The 23,545-nt window shown below is 33.8% G+C and overlaps 1 protein-coding gene across 1 annotated transcript; it reads right to left on the reverse strand.

Annotated features, from left to right (window-relative positions):
- Positions 1-10,783: 10,783 nt before the first annotated feature.
- Positions 10,784-11,841, reverse strand: LOC105157416 (ethylene-responsive transcription factor ERF027). Its single transcript, XM_011073829.3, has one exon. The coding sequence runs from the start codon at positions 11,801-11,803 to the stop codon at positions 11,102-11,104; it is 702 nt and encodes a 233-aa protein (XP_011072131.1). The 5' UTR covers positions 11,804-11,841; the 3' UTR covers positions 10,784-11,101.
- Between the last annotated feature and the right edge of the window lie 11,704 nt (positions 11,842-23,545).

Raw genomic sequence — 23,545 nt, forward strand, 5'->3', positions numbered from 1 at the left:
TTAGAACTTCATGAAATTAATATTATCTCCAACATTACGTCAGCAAAGATCATGTGTATTAGAACGGCCATGTGGTTGTTACAAATCGTTACAAAATGGTCATTACAAATCCGCATTTTTTTGTAGTGTAGAAAAATTACATTTGAGCCCTTGTTCATGAAATTTAATAGACAACAAAATAATAATAATAATGATACTAATAATAATAATAATTATTATTAATTGTAATTATTATTATTATTGCTATTATTTATTATTATTATTATTTTATTCTCATTATTATTATTTGTTTTTATCATCATTATCATCATCATTATTATTATTATTATTATTATTGTTTTTCTTATTTATTATTATTATTGTTAGTATATTATTATTGTTAGTATATTATTACAATGGTCATTTTCATTTGGAGCAACCTTGGAACTAATTTTATATCACCTTCCAAGGTGGTATTAGTTATTCATGTGTAACAGTATTTACAGAGCTTTGGTTTCATACCGAGCCCCCATACAATAAAGTAAATACTGTATTAACCTATACTAACTTCCTATATTGGCTTATACATAAAAGTAAATGGAGCATAATTGTAATATATATACTTGTATGATTATTTTATGATATAGAAAAAATAATCAATCACATGATAAGTCTTGTAATTGATTTGACTCGATTAAATTTGATTTAAGTAAGAATCTTTCGACAAAGAATTAACATAACAATTTTGCACATATATATTGATCCGGGTCGAATTTAGCAATCTCGTGAAACGATCCCAACTCAGACAGCTAACTCTTCCAAGGTCAGATTTTGAGTTCCCTACCGATGTTACGTATTAGTTCACTACTTTAAGTAGTGTAATATTTACGTATTTTCCATTAGATTTTGGGTTCCCTACCGATGTTACGTATTAGTTTTATGATGTTTTGATCTTATATGTTATGTATTCTTAATTAGTTTAATGTAATATTTCTAAATTTATAGGTCGAATTATATAATTATATATATACATGTGAATATGCAGTAATATATATATATATATATATAATTATGCTGCAACAACTGAACAAATTGATGTATCATGAGAACCTCCTGGGAGGGCAGGTCTTACACTAGAGGTTGAGAATGGGGTTAAGACTTTTATAGAATGAGCTAAGTGTCAGCTTGGACATATGAATGGAGACAAAACTAGGTGCTTTGTTGGAAGTGCAAAAACACAAAGTTCAGAACACCTGATGATGTCAGTTATCACTTATGTATGTGAGGGTTTATGCCAAAATATTATAATTGGACTTCTAATGGCGAGGAGAAGGTGTGGGAATACTTTGATGTTGTGACTGCCCCTCTAGTGCCAAAGGAGCAAAACCCAACTGCTCGTGAGGATGATAATTATTTACACTAAGATGATGAACAACAAATGGATTTGGTGCAAAGGATGGTTTTTGAACAACAATTAGGCCGAGTTATTTTTCTTCTTCTCATGATGGTGTGCTTGATGATGGTACGAGGTCCTACCTTATTGATGCCCGTTCTAGTTCGTATTATTATGGCGATGACCCCTATGGTTATGTGTCAGGATTGGCTGACTGTTTTTACGATGTATTGCATGTTTTTGACTAGCTATTGTGGAACGGTTGCACTCAAATCTCAAGGCGAGCGTTCATATTTCTGGCGATCATATGATTGAATATCCCAATGGGCTAGCAAAATATTTCCCACCGGTCACACCCTGCCGAGAGATTACTAAATTATAAAGAAGTTGATAAAGAATTTGAATTTACCAGTTGAGAAGATTGATGCATGTAAGAATGGCTGCATGCTATATTGGAAGGAGGACGTTGATTTGGAATACTGCAAATTTTGTGTAGACGCTAGGTACAAGCCGACCCAACAGTGAGACTCCCGCTGTAAGTCCCCGTATGTCGTCCTTAGGTAACTACCGCTTACTCCCCATCTGTAGAGGTTGTATCCTACGAGAGCAACTGCAAACCACATGACGTGACATGCCGCACATCAGATGGAGGAGGCTCAATATGTCATCTTTCTTATGCAGAGGCTTGGAACCATTTTAACCAAATGTATTCCGATTTCGTAAAAGAGTCGCATACGGTTTTGCGCTACAAGGGCAATATGATCGTACTTATTCATGTTGACCCGTTATCACTACACCATACAATTTTCCCCCGGGTATGTGCATGAGTTTTGAGTACATATTTCTTACGATGGTGATCCTCGAGCTTTTTAATTTAAAGCGTCTGATCGATGTGTACTTGGAATTGTTGATCGAAGAGCTGCAGTTTTGATATGTGGGTGTTCGAAGATACGACAATGCCACAGACAATATATTCATTATGCAGGCTTTGTTCGTATAGACTGTGAACAACTTATCCGCTATGGGATGGAGTCTGTGTAGAGTTACGTCGGTGTTATGCTCTATCCAGTTTGTATGGATGACACACGGGCATTCCATCTACAACACGGTAGGAAGGCATTCCACTTTGATTGTCATAGACAGTTTCTCCTTGAGGACAATCCCTACCGAAAGAACAAGAATGTCTTCCAGCTATGGTAGTGACCACTAGTGGAAGAAGAAAAACATCTTCTAGGATCTTCCATACTGGGCAACACATCTGATCCGACACAACCTTAATGTGATGCACATTGACAAAAATGTATTTGACAATGTATTCAACACCATGGTGGACATAAAGGGAAAAATGAAGGATATTTTAATGTAAGGAATGACTTGAAAATCATTTGTAATTGCTCGGAGCTTAAATTGGATGAACGTAGATCGAACGCTATGCTTAAAGCAGTCTATACGTTGACGAAGGAGTAGAAGATGAAAATATGTTAATGGATTCGTAGTATTAAGTTTCCTGATGGCTATGGTCTAACATTGCCCACTGCGTCGATATGGTGGAGTTGAGGATGCCCGGCATGGTTGCCTTTCATGATATGCTTCCCGAGCATGTATGGAGTGCATCAACGGATGTGAGTATTTTATTCCAAAGTTTATGCTCGACCACGCTTGACGTCGCCAAACTATATGAGTTGGAACACAATGTTGCCGTCATCGTATGCAATCTTGAGAAGATATTTCATCCAGCTTTGTTTGACTCAATGGAACACCTCATTGATTGCCTGCCATATGAGGCTCGCGTAGAGGGGGCCAGTGCAACATGTGTGGACATACCTCTTTGAAAGGTTCCTATGTTACTTGAAGAAAAAGCTGAAGAACAAAACACATGTCGAGGCATGCATTGTCAAAAAAATCGATTTATTTTCGTCACACTACTTTGAGTCGGACGTTCTATCTAAACGAAGCATGCCTCGTAGAAACGATGATATCACGAACAACGAAGATGGAATTCAACAGTCTATATTCAACAATCCTGGCCGAGCTGATGGTGCCTCAAAGAAGATATGACTCAGTGGATCAAAACGCCACATAATCGAGAAGTACATACTGACCAAATGTGAAGTAGTCATGCCATATTATGAGTAAGTTGTCAGTGTATATATATAATTTAACTGAATTTTCACACATATCATTCTTGAATGAACTGTACCAGCACCACCATTCGGACGATCAAATTATTGATCAACTTGTATCGACTGATTTCAAGGATTTATTAAACGACGTGTAAGTTTATGCATTTTTTTAATAATTGAAACTATATGTTCTGCTACATACAAAATTGTATAATATATGAACATGCAGGTCTATTCCGAGTTGAATTACACGGACAACGAGCTCTTGAAGTGTTATTATTGGGGACCCAGTGCAGAGGTGACGATGTTCCCTTGCTACTTTGGGAATGGTTATAATTTCCATAAGAAACGTCATAATGTCGGCAAGTCAACAATGGATTGTGGGGTGTGAGTGAAAAGTTCATCGTATACAGACGAGGATAACGACTTCTATGGGATAATCAAAGAAATCATTCAATCGACATACCCACTTATTCTGAATCTGCACATTGTTTTATTTAAGTGTCGTTGGGTCGATCTAGTAAGAGGCATGAAGGTACACCCACGTTATCACCTCATTGATGTAAACTTCAAAATTATGTATCAAAAGGATGAACCATTCATACTAACACAACAAGCAGTACAAGTGTACTACACTGAGTACCCAAGTATGATGAGAGACAAAACAAATTGGATGGTTGTTTGCAAAACCAAGACTCTGATAGTTGTTGATGAGTCTTGGTGGACTGATACCGCATATCAACTAAAGGAAGTCTACCAGTCCCTAAAGTTCCTACATAAATTAGACTTATAATTTTCATGATCCGGATGGTATACAGATCATTGTTTATCTATCGATTACATACCAGCAGGTTGCAGGTACATCACGGCGGCAACATGTTCAAATAGATAGTGAAGAAGACGAGGACGATGAAGATAGCTTCGAGGACTACGAGACTGATGAATATGAGGCTACATAATTTTGAATTTTGTAATAATATTATTTCAACTTTTCAATATTGTATTAAAAAAATTACTTTTTCTAAAAAAATTTATTAATTTGAAACGACCAAAAATTAAAAAGATAGTTATAAGGGCCTTTACAATGTATGGCAGAAAACTTTGGGCGTCAACAGGAAAAATAGAGGGAAATGAAATTTTGTAACGGCCACATTTTAATAGGCTATTACAAAAGCCGATCCACTTGAAATTAATGGCGGAAAAATGAAAAAGCTTGGGGGGGGGGGTTTATTTCATTAGCCATTACAAAAGCCATCCCAACTGTCTGTACAATACTAAAATATCTTAACTGTTTAAAAAGCCGTTACAACTCTTGAACTATCTAAAAAATTCATGTTAGGAATTACGGTATCTTAAAATTTGGGCACCCGATTCATACCAAATTTGAATATATACAAGAATATGTCCATTAAATCATATCAGACAGCACGATTTAAAATCACTTGGTCTGATTCAATGATATACCTTCTTGAATAATTACTTTTATCTTTCAAAGATGATATCTCGATATCTGTATATCCAATAAGGCTAAAATTTTATCATATGTATTCTTTTATAAGTATGACCATATCTAACAGTTTGATCTGAATTTTGATGGTCTGATTAACCCATACAATTCAACAACGTAAGATGATAGTTATATCAATGTAATACTAACATTTATGAATGTACAAATTTATTGCATACTACGAAATGGTATCAATGTCAACTATGATTTTTTTTTCTATGTATTTCAATTGTATTATTCCACATAATGGCTATATTTTTACAACATTAAATTGTTCAATACAAATTTTTTTTTACATTTTAATAAAAAATAATTAATTAATTAAAATACCATTTGCAACTACTTTTCTAAAGCGGAGGAGCAAAAATGACATCGTTTTATTATTTTGGAATGCATTTTGTAACGGCTTTTTACACGGCCTTCAATACGATGTCATTTATGGTAATACAAATATAATATGTTGTAACTCTATTTGTAACGATTTTATACACGACTCTGTGTTTGTAACTCATTTAGTCACGACCTTTAAAAAATTGTTATATAGTTTGTAGCGGTGTTTGTAATGGCCATGGTTGTTCCAAAAATAATATATATATATATATATATTAGCATATTTTTCCCCAATTTTCTTCCTCTCTTCTTCCTCCCCGAGCAACTCTCTCTCTCCCCCCTAATACGTAACATTACACTAATTAAGAATACGTAACATATAACAATTTGTATTCGTTCCCTACTTCCAAGCGATCCGGCGAGAGGGGTTTCTTCTACCTCTCCGCTAAACTTGACTGTAGATATTTAGACACTTTAAAGTCGAACGTAGGGGCCTGGGTAGATCGTTATATTTTTGTTCGACCTGCTAGGGCCTGGCCTTTTAAAACGGAATGGAGTAAATATAAACCCGTTCCCAGGACAAGTGGAGGGGGGCTGGAGGGCGATCAGATAAAGATCCTAACGGCTTTTAAATACGACCCCAAGAAGCTTCTCACTGAGAAGGTTTTGCAACTGTCTGGGCTCTCTCCAGCGTCCCTCCACATCGCAGAGTCCTTAGGTGATTCTCCTTTTCTTGCCTCATTTATTCCACTGCAGTTGTGCTCGCATGTACTGACCCCTTTTATTTTGCAGATAGTTTAATCATGAGTTCCCGTAATGCGATGCGGATGAAGGCGGCCCAAAATAAATTGAGAAAGGGAAAGCAGGTCGCTGATCCCGCAACCTCCCTTCAAGCTCTCCTATTCCTGTTCCCTCGCGAGCCCCTGCACCTGCGAGCCCTGCCGATCAACAGCCCGTCCCGGTCGACAGCGAAGGGACTCCTTTTGCCCCCGCTGAACATCATGGTTACAACTCCTCAGAGTTAAAACTGAATTTGGACGATACAAGCGGCGACGAGGGGGTCGAGCAGGAGAGACGCGATCCCGACAGCGGGGAGCGATCTAAAAAGATGAAGCGATCTTCCCACAAACAAGGGCAGGGGGATGAGGCTAAGGAGAAGGAGCTAACGGAACCCTCGGGCCCATCAAAATCAAAGTCGCATCATATATATATATATAGAAAAAAAAATATAATTTATCCTCCTGTGATATGAAAATTGAGCAAAAAATCTTTGTAAAAAATAAAATAGTAAACCTTGTGTTTTGAAAAATAAAGCAAATTACCCCCTATTTAAAATATTGATAGGAAGGTAATTTGTTTTATTTTTCGAAACATAAAAGATTGCAAAATTTCTTTTTACAAAAATTTATTTGCTCATTTCACACATTATAGGAATTAAACTACATTTAACCCCTATATATATAAATATTTGCGTTAATTCAACCTCGTTTTGAATATGGTGAAGCTAATAAGAAGAAATGAATGAACTGGATGGCATATATATATATATACATATATAGTCCACCAACACCACCTCGCAATTATATACGATGTCGGCCAATACAAATATACGCTTTCAACAGTCAATAAAATTGAGAAAACACGTCTTAGTCATCACTTACAAAATTCGCCCTCTCCTTTCCTCTACTGTTATTAAGATTCTGTACCAGACAAAAACACCCCACCAAATCAATTTATCACAACATCTGATGATCATATACATCACTCACTCACTACAACAACCTCAAATGATAGTCATTCACACAACTGAGTACTGATGAAAAGACTTTTTAAGATTGGATATTGTCTGATGGCCGACCTCTATATATATTACACTTATGCGTTTCTTCAATTATGTGTTCTACTTTTCATCCCACCATGCCCCATAATATATATATCTATAAAATATTTTGTTTACTATTATAAAAAAAAAACAAAAATTATCCGATCAAATTTTTAGATATTCAAATTTATTCGTAAATTAATTTTTTTTCTTTTAGAACATATTTGGCCAGAATAGTAATTTTAATTTTTTTTTATTTTTTCTCTTACCCGCTACTCCATATATATTTCTTTGTCTACAAACTTCTCCATGTTTGTTTTGCTAACAAACTTCTATATTTTAATATTTATAATTATGATATGTTTTTTGTTTGTCGTCTCATCTCACATTTCTTTATTTGACTTTTTTCTTTCTTATCACGATGTTTTTTTCTTTTCATCTCACATCACAAATCTTTTTATATGCTCGAGGGAACCACGTACAATGACAACTAGTATATATATATAAAGAAAAAGTAAATTACATTAACGGCAGTATCACAAGTTTAGTCCCAAAAGATAGAACACTCAATATTCTTTTAGTTTTCTACTTTAAAGAATTTAAAAAATGATCCTAAAATTAAAAAAAAAATCGACTTATTCAGTCTTAAGCTTTTATGAAAATTTTAAAATGGTCCCAAAATTAATAAAACTTGATCCATTTAGTTCTATGTCCAAATTTTTATAAAAAAAATAGACGACAAGGACAGACTGATGGACAGACATATTGCATATGTCTTTGACATCTATTTTTTTTTCAAGTAACTTGGAAATGAGACTAAATATATGAAATTTTCAATTTTGGGACTATTTTTAAAAATTCATAAAGTATAGGACTAAAAGTATTGAACCTCTTGCATATGCGACTAAAAGTGTAAATTTGTCTAACATTGACACTGCAAAGGTTACGTTTATATAAATACCCCATGCCCTTTATAAAATTATAAGTACATACCTTAATGTTGTGGTTGAAATTACAACTATACTCCCTACTCAGTGTGAAATTTTACACATGCAACACTAACGCTTTTTTAAAAAATGTATTTATAATTTTATAAAAAATAAGGAGTATTCGTATAATTAAATGTAACCTCACGACTGGTTGTCGATGTAAGTTACTTTTTAAAATTTTTTAAGCAATATATATATATATTTATATATATATATATCTTAATTTTCCCTTTCTATCCTTCATTAAAAGGGAAGAGCTTCAATCCCCCTCATGGGGCGGATATTTTTGACTTTTTGGGTTCAACTGAAAAGCGACTGCAGAGATGAGAGAACTATTTGGTTTGACCAAATATTTTCTAAGATTTCGGAAAGGACATTTTGCTGCAGATACGATGAATTATGAATCACCTTTTTGTCCCTCCTCTTGTTAGGAAAAAATTATTATTTACTGCAATTTTATTGATAATAAACTGAAATTATGATAAATATTTATTATTAATTATAATTAAATAAAAATTGACACAAAATATTTAAATCATCTGTCATGAAAATTATTTTTTGCCGTGTCAATAAGCTATTAGCAAATATTTTTTTTATTATTTTTAGTTATAATAAATGTTTTAGCCATACAAACAAAAATCAAGATCAGCAAACCATTGTATGACTGTAGCCAATAACTATTTATTTTTTTAATTATGGCAATTAACCATCGTTGATTATTAGATTTTTTCTAGTATCATTTATTTGTTTCATTGCACATTATAAAAGAACTCGAATGAAAAAAAGGTAATTAGTGGGGATGTAAATAATTAAAGAAAAAGATAAATCTTAATTCAAATAAATAATTAGTTGTGATGTAATCAATTAATTAATATGTACTTAGGTAATATTATTATTATTTGTTAGTGATACATCGATTCAATAATTACATCAATATGATTAAAAATATTAACAAATTACATCAATTCAACAATATGGCTAAAGACAGTAACAAAGTACAATAATTCAATAATTCATATAAAGCGATATACATACTCACATAAAGTGAAATAAATATCTAAACGTCCAGTGAGACTTGATTTTTTTTTTAAAAATAAAAACCACCTAGAGGTGGGGGGAGCTTTTTGGAGTCCCCAATCCTTCTATATTAAAATACACAAAATAGTTACAGCGGGGAGAGCTACCTCCCTAGAATTTCTAGTAAAGCCATAAACAAGGAGTACTACTCCCTTACAAATAGAGCAACAATAAACAAGGAGTACTACTCCTTACAATAAAAGACCCGAACAGGTGTCATTGAAAAATTATGGCGAGTCAAAAAAATTTTTGTTATCCCACCACGTCGTGGATCGCACAACATCTGCAAATAAATTTGTACAAAAATGCCAAGCCAGAGTGTGTGTAATGTTTCAAAAGGATAAATAATGAACATAAGTATTAACGTGGATATCATGTTTGTATGCTGGCAGCCTTTGAACCTGTGAAAGGGGTTCATAAGATCTGCAAAAAATATAACAAAAGAGAGCAGTAAAAGTGACAAAAACCAAAAAGTAACTAGAGAAATATAAGTCCCAACGTCAACCATATGGATGAATAGCCTCCAAGAAATCCATATAGGTACCATCACAAAAACAACACAGAAAAAGCTTAGATATGATAACAAGTATCAACAAAGAGCTAATCACTAATGAATTACCCCTAATCAAGTCCGGTGAGACTTGATTGATATATATGAATCGAACAGTTTATGTTATTTGTCTGATTGATGGATTAATTAGTACATTTCAAGTGTACTAGTTACATTTTTAGCATTTTTGTGGTTACAGCATGATTAAAATTAATAAAATGAATTATCATAATTTGAAATTTAATCAATAATAAAAATAATTATATTTACATCCCTGATATATGGTTTATTTATATAAATAATTCATATCTTTTGCAAAATTATATAGGGAAAAATGTAATTTTGGTTTAGCTTCTTAGGGGCGGTGGTAATTTTAGTTCAGGTCCAATTCAAATTAGCGAATTCAGACATTAATTTTTAAAAATTAGCAATTTAAGGACAAAATGCCCTAATTTTGCCGGAATCGTACACATGATGCGCATGTGACCACATAAATTTAGGTATTTCTCCAAAAGCCGACGAATTAGCTTACGTGGAAGTATTTTTTTCAGCCAGAGCTTTCGTGGCAAGGGGTAAGCATCGGCTGAAAAAATACTTCCACATACGCCAATTCGCTGTTACTTGGAGAAATCCCCAAATTTATGTGCGATTCTAGCAAAATTAGGGCATTTTGTCTTTAAATTGCTATTTTTTGAAAATTGTTATCCTGATTCGTTATTTTGAATTAGACCTGGACTAAAATTGCCATCGTCTTTAAGAAACTGGACCAAAATTGTATTTTTCCCAATTATATATGCACCCACAAAAAACATCGACATCGTTAACGCAAATTACTCCTATTTTTTTAAAAAAAATTACACATATATCCTCCAAAAACGTCAACAACATTACACAAACTCCCCCTAATTTTCGGCTGTTGTGAGTAGTTTATGTAATTACGTAAAAAAAATATAAACAATTTATATAAATAGACTATAATCAAAATTGTAAATGCAATTATCCGTTAAAAAATATTAAAAAATTTAGTAAGAAATTGAAAATCATTAGAAAAAATAAAGTCTCACCATGAGAACAACTCATGAAAAGTATGGAAACATATGATATTGATCTTGACAGCACATCCACTAAAAATCTACCAAAGTAGCCCCAAAACCAAAAAGGCAAAACGAAATGTGATTTCTTGAAATATTTGTACGTCTAAACCAATCATTAAAAAGCAATCGCGCTCATCTCCCTGCAGTTTTCATGAATTCATGTTACGTATTGATGTAACAGTTTCCTTTAATTTCTTGTTATATTTCTCATTATAATTATTATTTTTAACAAGTTTGTCAGAAGTAGCTCCACAGCCGTTCACCGTCAAAGTTCGCCGGCGACTCATCCCACGGCGGCGGTGACCCCATTCTCGGCGGGCTGAGGAGCATTCCCTCCGCCATGTCCATCAGCAAATTAGGCATATGAAACAATGCCTCCTCATCTATGAACTCATCATCCCCGCTGATCATACTTTCCGCATTACCCACCGTTTCGTCCTTCCTATAATCGCGGCCATCCTCGTCCCTCATCAGCTCCGCCGCTCCCGCGGCTGCTCTGCGGATATCCAGCGGCGAAGGTGAAGACGGGACCGGGTACGAACCTACATGATCCGGGAAGTTCAAAACAGCATCACTACCTTTGAGGGCCAGCGCCGCCACATCGTAGGCAGCAGCAGCCATCTCCGGCGAGGGGTAGGTGCCTAGCCATATACGTGTAGTCTTTCTCGGCTCACGAATCTCCGACACCCATTTGCCGCTGCGGCTCCTTATTCCCCTGTATATAGGGTGCTTTCCGGTGGTGGGCCGGCTGGTTGAACCTCCCGTCGAGATGGCGGGGCTGATTTTGCTGCTTCTATTAACCTTCTTGGCCCTCTTAACACTAGTTTGAACATGAGGACATTGATCCTCCGGCGACGCCGCGTGCGGTGGAGGAGGTGGTGGAAAAGTGGTAAAGGGTTTATGCATAGAGTGTGGAGAGTCAGCCATATATAGATACATGTGTCTGTACGTAATGATATCTATATATTAATAATAATTCAAAAGCGTTGTGGTTTTGTGAGGTATATAAAAGGGGATAGAACAGTAGTGTCCATAAAAAGTGAAACCGTGGCGAATTCGTGGGTTTTGGGTTTTAGGGTTTTGTAGTGGGTTGTTTTATTACCTGATGTGTGACAATCACACATCCACACACACGTATTACAACCTAGTTATTAGCTGTTTTTTATTATGTCTGGAAAAATATAATTTTGGTCTTATAATTATAAAATGCGAAATATTTCAAAATTAGGAAAATTTTATATATTTAGTTATATATTTTATGGGATTTTCAAAATAATTTTTAAATTGAAAAAGTTTCAACCCATTTAGTCCCATGTCTAAGTTTCCATAAAAAATAGACAGCAAGGACACGTGCAATTTGCTTGTCCTTCAATTGTGTGAGAGACTAAGCTAACAAACATGCGCATTGTAAGTGTCTCTACTATTTATTTGTTTACAGAAATTTTGACATGAGATCGAATGCGGTTCGTTTTCTCAATTTTTGGACCATTGTGAAAATTTCATAAAGTATAAAATTAAATGTATTGAGTTTTTTCAATTTTGAACCACCTATATATTTTATAGGACTAAAAGTGTAATTTTGTCATTATAGAGGGGTGATATATTTTTTTTCTCTTGAATTTTGAATTCTATGAGGACTATAAATAAAAAAAAAAAAGGTCATTGAAAATTGACATATACTTGACATGTGATCGGTCTAATTTGAAAATTTTTATTTTCAACCACTTTTAGTAATATGACATTTTTATTCTAGTGACGTTTTGACCAAATGTGCCATCCCTATAAGTATAAGATCGAAATTATATTTTTTCTTTATATTTCTCATGTCATATCAGCAAAATTGACCGAAAAAATTAAAAAACCCCAAGTTAGGTGGCATGCTAATTCAGCCAATTTAGCTTTTTCAACAATATTTGGATCAAATGTATCATTTTATTTGATAATAATTTTAAAAAATTCAACATAATTAAAAAAATATTGTAAAAACAGATAAAAATTGCATTTTGCTCTGGTACGTCTATACACTACTCCTTATCCACGAACCCCGAATTCCTCATTGGACATTCAGATCCCCCTCACCAGAACTCCTGTTACAGAGGAACTCATCCTCTATATATAGGGGAGGTACCCCTCGGCAGGCGCTCTCCTCTCCTTCCACCCTCGAGAACCTCTCTTGCTGATACTCTACTACTCTAATTTCGTGCTCTTACATATTTTCACATTTATCATAATTTCTCATCATAATTCATTTTTATATTTATCTATTCTTAAATTCGATACTAACTAACCCTTTCTTTTGCAGGTCCTCTTTCTCAAGAGCTTTCATTCAATTATCCCAAATCCAACATCAAGATCCATGAAATTTGGACCCACGCTAAAATAGCACGCATCAAACATATACATACAGTAGAATTATGATTATGATTATTATATCATATATTAAATTAAAACTAGACTTGAAAACATATAGATTTATTATCATTATTACTTTTCAATGATTATTAATAAAATTATAATATAATTATATAACAATATGGTCTCCTGAAGTTACCTTATTCATTTATTCAATCTTAATCTATTGTCTATTGACTTTATGGTTTTTAAAATTCAAATTTCAACCTAAAAATGTATAAAAAAATTATAAATTTGAGCTGCAAATTGCATAAATCCCGTGTGTTTTTTTTAGCACTAGTCGTTGTGGCACACTATTCCTGCATTCATATAATGAATAATGAATAAATTTTTGACATTTTAAATATATTATAAATACTATTATAAATAAAATACATTATATTAAAAATAAAAAAAAAGAAAGAAAAACTAATTTATCTAAAACATAGAAAGTTAAATAAGTTAATTATTTTATCGATTGAAGGGCATTTTTGGCTTCACAAAAAATTTATAAAGCAGTGTCATTAAGCGCCATTTGTGAATGTGGAAGTCCTTTTCTTTTTATATAGTATTAGTTGTTATGGCATGTCGTCTCTGCATGCATATAATAAATAAATATTTAAAGCTTTAAAATATATTATAAATAAAAATAAAATATATAAACCAATAAATTATATTTAAAAAAATAAATAAAATATAAGTAATTTATGGATATTATCGAGAAAAACATAGTGTGAGTGAGATTTTCATATTAATTAGTATAGATAGTATAGATCATATAGATGAAAAGAAAAATTTGAGTATGGGTGATTGAAAAACATAAGAACATTTTTGGTAACTTAAAAAATTAGTGTCATGGTATAAGTAATCGCTACTTGTAAGTGAAAATGGCTTTTTTCTTTCATATGGTATAGATATGGATTGCATCGATCCAACCAATACATACAAACAAGAAATTACAACAACTCTTCATTCAACTATTAACATTAATATGACTGTAAACAAATTACAATAACTGGCATAAGTTGAGACAAATTAATAATCACATAAAGTGAAAAATATTCACACGTTCAGAGCGATTCGAACCCATGATTTCGAATTTGTTCATATGATTTCAACCTTAATCTCAATCATTAGGCTAAAATATCATTGGTACATTACATGTATTTGTTGGTCCTATGTATAAATTAGAATATCGCACGAATATCGCACATGTATTAAATAATAACCTATACTAATTATTATATGCACGTAAGAATAATATGTGAGGACGATTAATAGTTAAAAAAAAAAAAACTAACCTGAGGATGGCGGCACAATGATTTGATGGCGCTCCAATACCAGTTGGTGGTTAAAGTGTGTCTTACAATTATTCTAACACATGTGCCCAAATATACAAAGAATTTTGTGCAATTTTGTTATGCTCAAAGGCATGTAACTTCTTTGGACGCGACATTTATTTTTCGATCCATCAATTAGTTTTCAAACTTCATTATAGATAATTTATCATAAAAGAATATATAATATAAAACCCTTTTGGTTGCTTTAGATTTAATTATGTAAATATTTTTTACTATTTATAAAATTATAAATACATCTGTGAGAAGATATCGGTGTAATATATTTCAAGGGTGTGATGTGCATTATAATTGTAATTTTAGAAGGTATATTTTTAATTTTCAAAAATAAAAAATTATATAAAAAATAAAATTTAATTCAAAAATATGGATGTAATTCATCCAATTATGTTTTAGTGGACGTGGTGGGGAATATCACCGTTGTTCCTTCCAAGAAACAACGTCCTCACTGCAGCATAATATAGTCCGCAATCCAATTTGAGGTACTTAGGTTGTGAATCAAGTGGATGTACATAGACTGGAGATGTCCAATCATAGATTTGGTACTAAGTTATGATGTCTGATCCTGTCAGTGCGACAATATTATTTTCTTTGATTTCATTCCTCTTTCAATTATGGTTTATTTATGTATAACTAATTGATAACTTTACTCTAAATTACATAAGGTTCGTAGTTACAAATATTTCTTAAAATTACTAATTATTTAAGAAATTTTCTAAAATTAATCTATTTAACAAAGGGCAAAATGCATCCATCCTTGTGTTATTCGAAAATAGCAATTTTTCTTTTGTGTTAAAAACAAAAAAAAAATATTAATTTATCCCGTTGTGTTCTTAAAAAAGAAGCAAAATACCCCCTCATGTGAGAAGTGTAATACACGCACCCATTTCTCTTTTTTTTATTTTTATTTTACAACTATTGAATCTTATCTAACACAAATCGATGACTCATATTACATTTACAATAATGCACTGTTCATATAAATCTTAATTAACAATTGAAATTTTATCTTCAAGCTCAATTCAAATATATAATTAATGTACAAAAAACCAAAATATATTTTTGAAATATAAATTATATGTAATATACAGACAATATATATTATATATAATATATACAGATATAGATAATATATATTATACATAATATATCATATGTTAGCCCACCCCATCCTTCCGACAGACCGCCTCCTACCCAGCTGCCTTCGCCCCCCTTTCCCTCTGCTTCTCCTTGCCCCTTCCCTTGCATCCCCCTCCCCCTCTCCACTGCGCCTTTTGTTGAAACATTATGGTCTATGATTTTAATTGGAAAGGCCCAACCCACACCACCTAAACCCACACACCTGGATGGCTAAACTCATTCTGCTGCCTTAGCCCATTCGTATGTTCCTACTCTCTCCACCTGGCCCATTTAACCCGACCCAACTCTCTCGTTTCTTTATCCCCACCTCTTCTATAGACACCCTAATCTTATTTCTCTCTTTTTCGTCTCTTCGTCTCTCCCTCGTTCTCTTCTGGGTTTCTCCACCGCCGTCTTTCTGTGACGCCCCAAAGATTATATTACTTAATTGGGGGATTAATGGATAAATTTTTATGAAACTTAATTAATTGATAAATAAATTATATAATTAAACTTGAATGGATTAAATTGAAGTTCGTTATAATATTTGGGGACAACTTATATTAATTAAGAAAAATTTAGGAGGGACGTGATGGGTATTTTGATAAAAGTCTAATTAAATAAATAAAATAATAATAATATTATATACGTATATGTAAATAATATATATATATATATTAGTAAGTAATAATATATATATAGATATATAAAAGAGAGAGAGAATTGAGAGTAGGCTTGGTGGGCCACCACCCCCACCGCCTCACTCTCTTGTCCTTTTCTTTGTTATACACACACACACATTCACAATACACATAACACACACACACTTGCAATTGTGAGAATTGCAATTCTTAGTCGAAAAAAGAAAACTAACAGAGGTACGAAAATTGTAATTTTAATTTTTATTAATTTATATAATTATTATTTAATTAGTCCATTTATTAAATTTTGTTTATATTGAGCGATGTACTATTTAATCGGAATATTTTACGAGTTTGGGTATTTAAAATAGTGTTGAATTAAATATCAAATCGGATATAAAAATGATATCGTTGGTTAATTAGATTATTAAATTTGTTAGATTTAAATATTACTATAGCCAATTTATACAATTTTATCGGAATTATTAGCCAAATACGCAATTCTATGTATTATTGTTTAATTAAATTATATAATAGCGAGAAATTGATAGAAAATTCATAGAAATATTCTAAAAATTATATTTAATAAATGGTATGTTAATAAAGAGGAAAAATGAAGATTTGTATTTCGATAGCAATGGAATATTAAATAATTATTAGAAATTATACGAATAATATTTAATATTATATTTAAAAGAAATTACAATGTTCTCCATATATTAACTGTATGTGGTATAACTCATTATAGGATACGGAGGAAAAGTGAAAGACCGAACCACTACCTATTGGATAGATAAAAGCGTTGTAAGGTCGAGGTAAGTATATAATTAGTATTATCTATATATGTCCCATTTCTTTGTGGTATTACTGTCATATAAGTATGTGGTTCATGTTGACATTGATTTATCTGAAAATATATGAGTGGTGAATGATTTAATTTGATTGACGATATTGTGTACGTGAAACGAGAAAATACGTTGAAGTATTATGTTTGTTGTTTGATGAGTTGTGAATGTCTGAAAATGACAATATGTTGATATATTATTTTACATTACTAGTTGCTTACAAGAATGGTGATACGTGGAAATGAGGGAGTGGTGGAAATTGAATATACTTGTGGTGTGAATACCCCTTGATGTGTTGAAAAGCCTGTAAGGTGAAATGATATAAAAAGAACGATGTTGCGATATGAAAAAAAATATGATATGAAAAGAGCGATGCTGCGATATGAAAGAAAAATATGATATGAAAAGAGCGATGCTGCGATTTTAAAAAAATAATGTGATATGAAAAGAGCGATGCTACGATATAAAAGAGCGATGCTGCAATATAAAAGAGCTGTGATGCGAAATGAGATTGATGAGCCGGCTGTAAAGGGGATTCACTTGAACTTATATAACGGTGAGATTGAGTTGACGAGAAAATCCGATATCACCTTCTGGTAAGTAAACTAGGAAAATGAAAAAATTAATTGATTGTCTTATTGCAAGATATCTATGTAGTGTAATAAAGTCGATTATGTGGGGATTAAATTGACTGTATTCCATGCATGTTGCCTACTTATCTTGTTTGGGGTTATATTTGATATACATATATAGATAGGGCTGGTTATTTATTTAATGAGTTGCAGGCTCATTCATCTACTGATATTTTTTTTCAGGAGTAGACTTTGAGGTGTCTGACTGTTAAAGATTAGGTCTACGCGTTATACTCAAGAAAGCTAGTATGCATTTTGCTCCTCTTTGTCAGTTAGAGTACAAATCACATTTTGTTTGTATAGAGAGAACATAAGCGTGGGGATAACCAGTGATGAATTACTTGTGGTGTTTGATATGTATATATAATATTGTGGGTTGATTGTGCCTGTTATGACGTTGAGATTACGTATACATATTGATTAAATGATTATGTGCATTTATATATAAACACAGGGATTGCTTTAAATATGACGTTTAGAGAAGATATAGTCCTAGTAGCGTTAGAGGGTGCTACACTTCCTCTCTCTCTCTCTCTCCCCTATATCAGTGCCCCCTTCTCCAATATCAATGTCCTCCCTATATGTAATCCACTTTTGGTGGTTTTTTGAATATAATAATAAGAACATAAGAAAAACAAGAAATCTTCTTCTTCTCTTGCTACCGATTAAAAAAAAAAAGTTCTTTGTGAACTTTGTTCCTTAGTGAAAATCTAAGAGGGTTTGCTTGACTGAGCCTTTTGTGGCAAGATTTGGATATTTTCAATCGGTGTAGTGGTTGCCGGTCTTAGTGGCCATGGGCTACCCTCTGCTAGATCTGGCCCCTGAGCCAACTACTTTGTTGATCTCGTTATGTTTATCACTGCTTTTGTAGATTTATAAATATTCTGATAGTTATATTCTGATCTGTATATGTTGTGTTATTTTGTAATATTGGTTTGTAATATTAAGGATTTTCATAACCTACTATTCGTTGTAATAGTTATTTAAGGCATTTGTTATTTGGGCTAACTACTGAAGGGTTTTCACTAACAGTGGTAGAGCCTTCGGGTTCTCTTCCTTCGGGTGAGTCGGTAAGATCGTCTTCATTTGAATTTTATTTTTTTTGTGAAATAACCTCTTGATTTTTCCGTTTGTGTGATCTCTATGATTACTGCTTAGTGCATTCTGTTTTCTACTTAGTGCTTATTTATGAAAATCTGCAATATCTTTTGAAAATTATTTTCTGAATTTCTGATATTAACCGCTTTGTGCAAAAAATTGTTTAGTGCGTAAAATAATTTAGTGTTGGTAATTGTTCTCAAAATCTGATATTTTTGGCTCTGTGAGCGATCTCTTTTAATATGTTGTGTGCACAAAGTATTCTTTGAACTGTGTTTAGTGCCTAATCTTATTGCTCAGTGAATCCATTCTTCTTTTAAAGTGCTAACTGTTGTTGCTTTTCTATTAATCTGCTTACTGCTTATTGATCTATTGCTTATCTGTTGATTTGCTTATTTTTTCCAATCAAGACCGAACCCTTTCCTTATCCCTCACATGGCCGAGCCTTTTGAGGCTATCAGGTATTTGGTGGAGGATAAGATAAGGCCCCCTAATAATATGCAGTTTTTTCCTCTTTGTCAGTTAGAATACAAATTACATTTTGTTTGTATCGAGAGAACGTAAGCGTGGGGATTACCTGTGATGAATTAGTTGTTGTGTTTGATATGTATATATAATGTTGTGGGTTGATTATGCCTGGTCTGACGTTTAGATTACGTATATTTATTGATTAAATGATTACGTGCATTTATATATATAAACACAGAGATTACTTTAAGTATGACGTTTAGAGAAGATATAGCCTTAGTAGCGTTAGAGGGTGCTACATTAGGTGGTATTAGAGCAGGGATTAGATTTCCTAGGGATAGTACATGAGATGTAATATTATACATGAGGTAAATATTAGAAATCTACTTACATGTGTGTATTTTATATAGGATGGAAGTGTCAAGGGAAAACGCTACAAGCCCAACTGAGTCATTAGAGTCTGTGCAGGGTCTTAATCATGCATCAGAACATTAGGGGTTAGAATCCCAAAATAGAAACGCCCCACAACCAGAAATGAGTCCCTTTATGCAATAATTTCTAGAAATGATGCAGAGTATGGCTCCACCGCCATAACCCCAACCACAGGATGCAGTTATTGATAAAAATTATGAAATAGTGAGGAGATAGGGGGCAAAGGTATTTACCGGTACAACTAATCCTGCTGAATAATGGCTGAGAAACACGTAAAGGGTGTTGTACATAATTGAGTGTACTTCTGAGCAAAAGTTGAGGTACGCAGTGTCCTTACTGGAGAAAGATGCTTTAGACTGGTGGGAAACAGTTCCGGGGAGCAAGAACCGACCTGTCACTTTGACGTGGAATGACTTTTTGAAAGAATTTGCTGAAAAATATACTCCATCGGTCTACATAAACCGTAAGAAAGTTGAATTTCCTGAATTAAAGCAGAATAATTTATTTGTTGTTGAGTATGAATTGCAATTTGTGAGATTGTCAAAATATACTCCAAAAGAGGTGAGTGTCGATGAATTGAGGAGAGATAAATTTGAAAGAGGGTTGGTTTAGAGGCCGAGGAATGGGTCAGACTAGTAGGACCCCTTCAGTGTTTTCGAGTAGAGGCGACCCTACATCGGTTGGATTTGGAGGGAGACAAGATCCAGCCAGATCGTTCAGTGGAGGATCTACTCCTTCTTGTGCTAATTGTGGTAGGAGACACACTGGTGAATGTTGGGGAGCCCAACCAATTGTATGTTATCGTTGCCGTCAATCGGGACATATTGTCAGGGACTGTCCTACATGGAGGGATAATTCTAGAGGACCTCAGATTTCAGAGTTTAGCAGTGTGGGGGAAAACTACAACGAACAGGTGCGAGCAGAGGACGAGGTAGGGTTGGTCGAGGTAACTGGAATATTTTCATGACATCTATAGGTCATTACAATCATTCCTCGATCAATTTGTGATTGTGTTTATTGATGATATTTTGATATATTTGAGTAGCCACGAGGAACATGAGCAACATTTACGAACAATTTTACTGATCTTGAGAGTGAAACAGTTGTACGGTAAATTCAGCAAATGTGAGTTTTAGATAGAGAAAATTACTTTTGGGGGGCATGTTGTTTCAAAAGAAGGGGTACAACCTGATCCGGCAAAAGTTAAGGCATTTAGAATGGGAGCCACCTAAAAATGTATCCGAGATTCGGTGTTTTCTGGGATTTACTGGTTACTACAGAAGGTTTGTAAAGGATTTCTCTATAATTGCGAAACCTCTGGCGAACTTGTTGAAGAAGAACGCACCATTTAACTGGAATGACAAATGTGCTCAGAGTTTTGAGGAGTTGAAGAAGAGACTCACCTCAGCACCTATCCTTGCTTTGTCGTCTGGGGATGGAGGATATGTGGTATTTACGGACGCTTCACGACAAGGACTTGGTTGTGTTTTGATGCAACATGGGAGAGTTATAGCTTATGCTTCGAGGTAGTTGAGGCCACATGAGATGAACTATCCGACCCATGATTTGGAGTTAGCAGCCATAGTACATGCATTGAAGATCTGGAGGCATTACTTATACGGGGAGACATTTCAAATATTTACAAATCACAAAACTTTGAAATATATCCCAACACAGAAAGAGTTGAATTTCAGGCAAAGAAGGTGGATGGAGCTTTTGAAGGATTATGACTGCACCATTGACTATCATCCTGGAAAGGCAAACATTGTAGCAGATGTTTTGAGTAGAAAGACGGTGGACCAACTTGCCAATATGATCTTCTATAACATAGAGTATTTAACTGCCCTTAGAGCTATGGATGTACACTTTAGCGTTGGTGGTGATATTCTACTGGCTACAATACAAGTGAAGCCCTCCCTCAAGGATAAAATTAAATATGCACAGGCTAGAGATCCATATCTGCAGAGGATGAAAGCTAAGGTGCAAAAAGGAAAGAGCGATCAATTTATAATCTAAGAAGATGGTACATTGTTCAATGGAAAACATACATGCGTGCCGAACGTAGAGGAGTTGAGAGTGGAAATTATGCACGAGGCGCACTACGCACCGCATGCTGTGCATCTTGGCAGTACCAAGATGTATCGGGATTTGAGACCCTATTACTGGTGGCCAACAATGAAGAAAAATGTGGCAGAGTTTGTAGCGAAATGTTTAACTTGTCAGCAAGTAAAAGCAGAACACCAAGCACCAGCTGGTAAGCTTCATCCTTTGACTATACCTGAATGGAAGTGGGAAAAGATTACTATGGATTTTGTCATTGGGTTACCACGTACGTTCAGAAGACATGATGCTATTTGGATGATTGTTGACATATTGACTAAATCTACACATTTCTTGCCAATTCGTCAAAATGATTCTTTGGATAAGTTCGCCAAATTGTATGTTTCAGAAATTGCGAGATTACATGGCATTCCTACCTCTATAGTTTCTGATAGAGATCCTCGATTTACTTTTAATTTCTGGGGAAGCTTGCAAACGGCTCTAGGTACAAAATTTCATTTCAGTATTGCGTTTCACCCTCAGACTGATGGACAATCAGAAAGAACGATTCAGACATTAGAGGATATGATGAGAGTCTGCGTAATTGAATTCAGAGGAAATTGGGATGATCATCTACCATTGTTTTCATTCTAGTATTGGTACGGCTCCATATGAAGCTATGTATGGAAGAAAATGCGGAAGTCCAATCTGTTGGGATATTGAGGGATTGAGACAGCTTGAAGGGCCGGAATTAGTTCAAGAAACAATCGACAAGATAAAAACAGTTAAAAAGTGTTTGAAGGCAGCATAGGATCGGCAGAAGAGTTACGTCGGTAAGCATCACAGAGAGATGGAATACGAAGTGGGGGAAAAAGTTTTTCTAAAAGTATCAGCATGGAAAGGAATCTTGAGATTCGGGAAGCAGGAAAAGTTGAATCCACGGTATATTGGGCCATATGAAATTCTGGAGCGAGTTGGACCACTAGCCTATCAGTTAGCATTACCGACAGAATTATCACAGATACATGACGTGTTTCACGTATCTATGCTACGACGATACCGATCCGATCCTAGTCATATTTTGCATGAGCCAAAGATGGAGATATCAGAGGGATTGACATATGTGGAAGAGTCAATGGAAATTTTGGATCGGAGTATAAAGAAATACCAACGGTGAAGGCCAAATGGAGTCATCACTCTCCAAGAGAAGCCACCTGGGAAGTTGAGGAGAACATGAGAGAAAAATACCTATATTTATTCCCTAAGCGGGTAAGTTAGTTAAATTTCAAGGACGAATTCTTTATTAGAAGGGGAGAATTGTGACGCCCCAAAGATTATATTACTTAATTGGGGGATTAATTGATAAATTCTTATAAAACTTAATTAATTGATAAATAAATTATAGGTCATAATAGGAATATAATAAAACTTGAACGGATAAAATTGAAATTCGTTATAATATTTGAGGACAACTTATATTAATTAAGGAAAATTTAGGAGGAACGTGATGGGTATTTTGATAAAAATCTAATTAAATAAATAAAATAATAATAATATTATATGCTTATATGTAAATAATATATATATACATATATTAGTAAGTAATAATATATATATATATATATATATATATATATATGAAAGAGAGCGAGAGAAT

This window comes from Sesamum indicum, linkage group LG1 (genome assembly GCF_026168435.1).
Source record: "Sesamum indicum cultivar Baizhima isolate 11 linkage group LG1, ASM2616843v1, whole genome shotgun sequence".
Taxonomy (NCBI): domain Eukaryota; kingdom Viridiplantae; phylum Streptophyta; class Magnoliopsida; order Lamiales; family Pedaliaceae; genus Sesamum; species Sesamum indicum.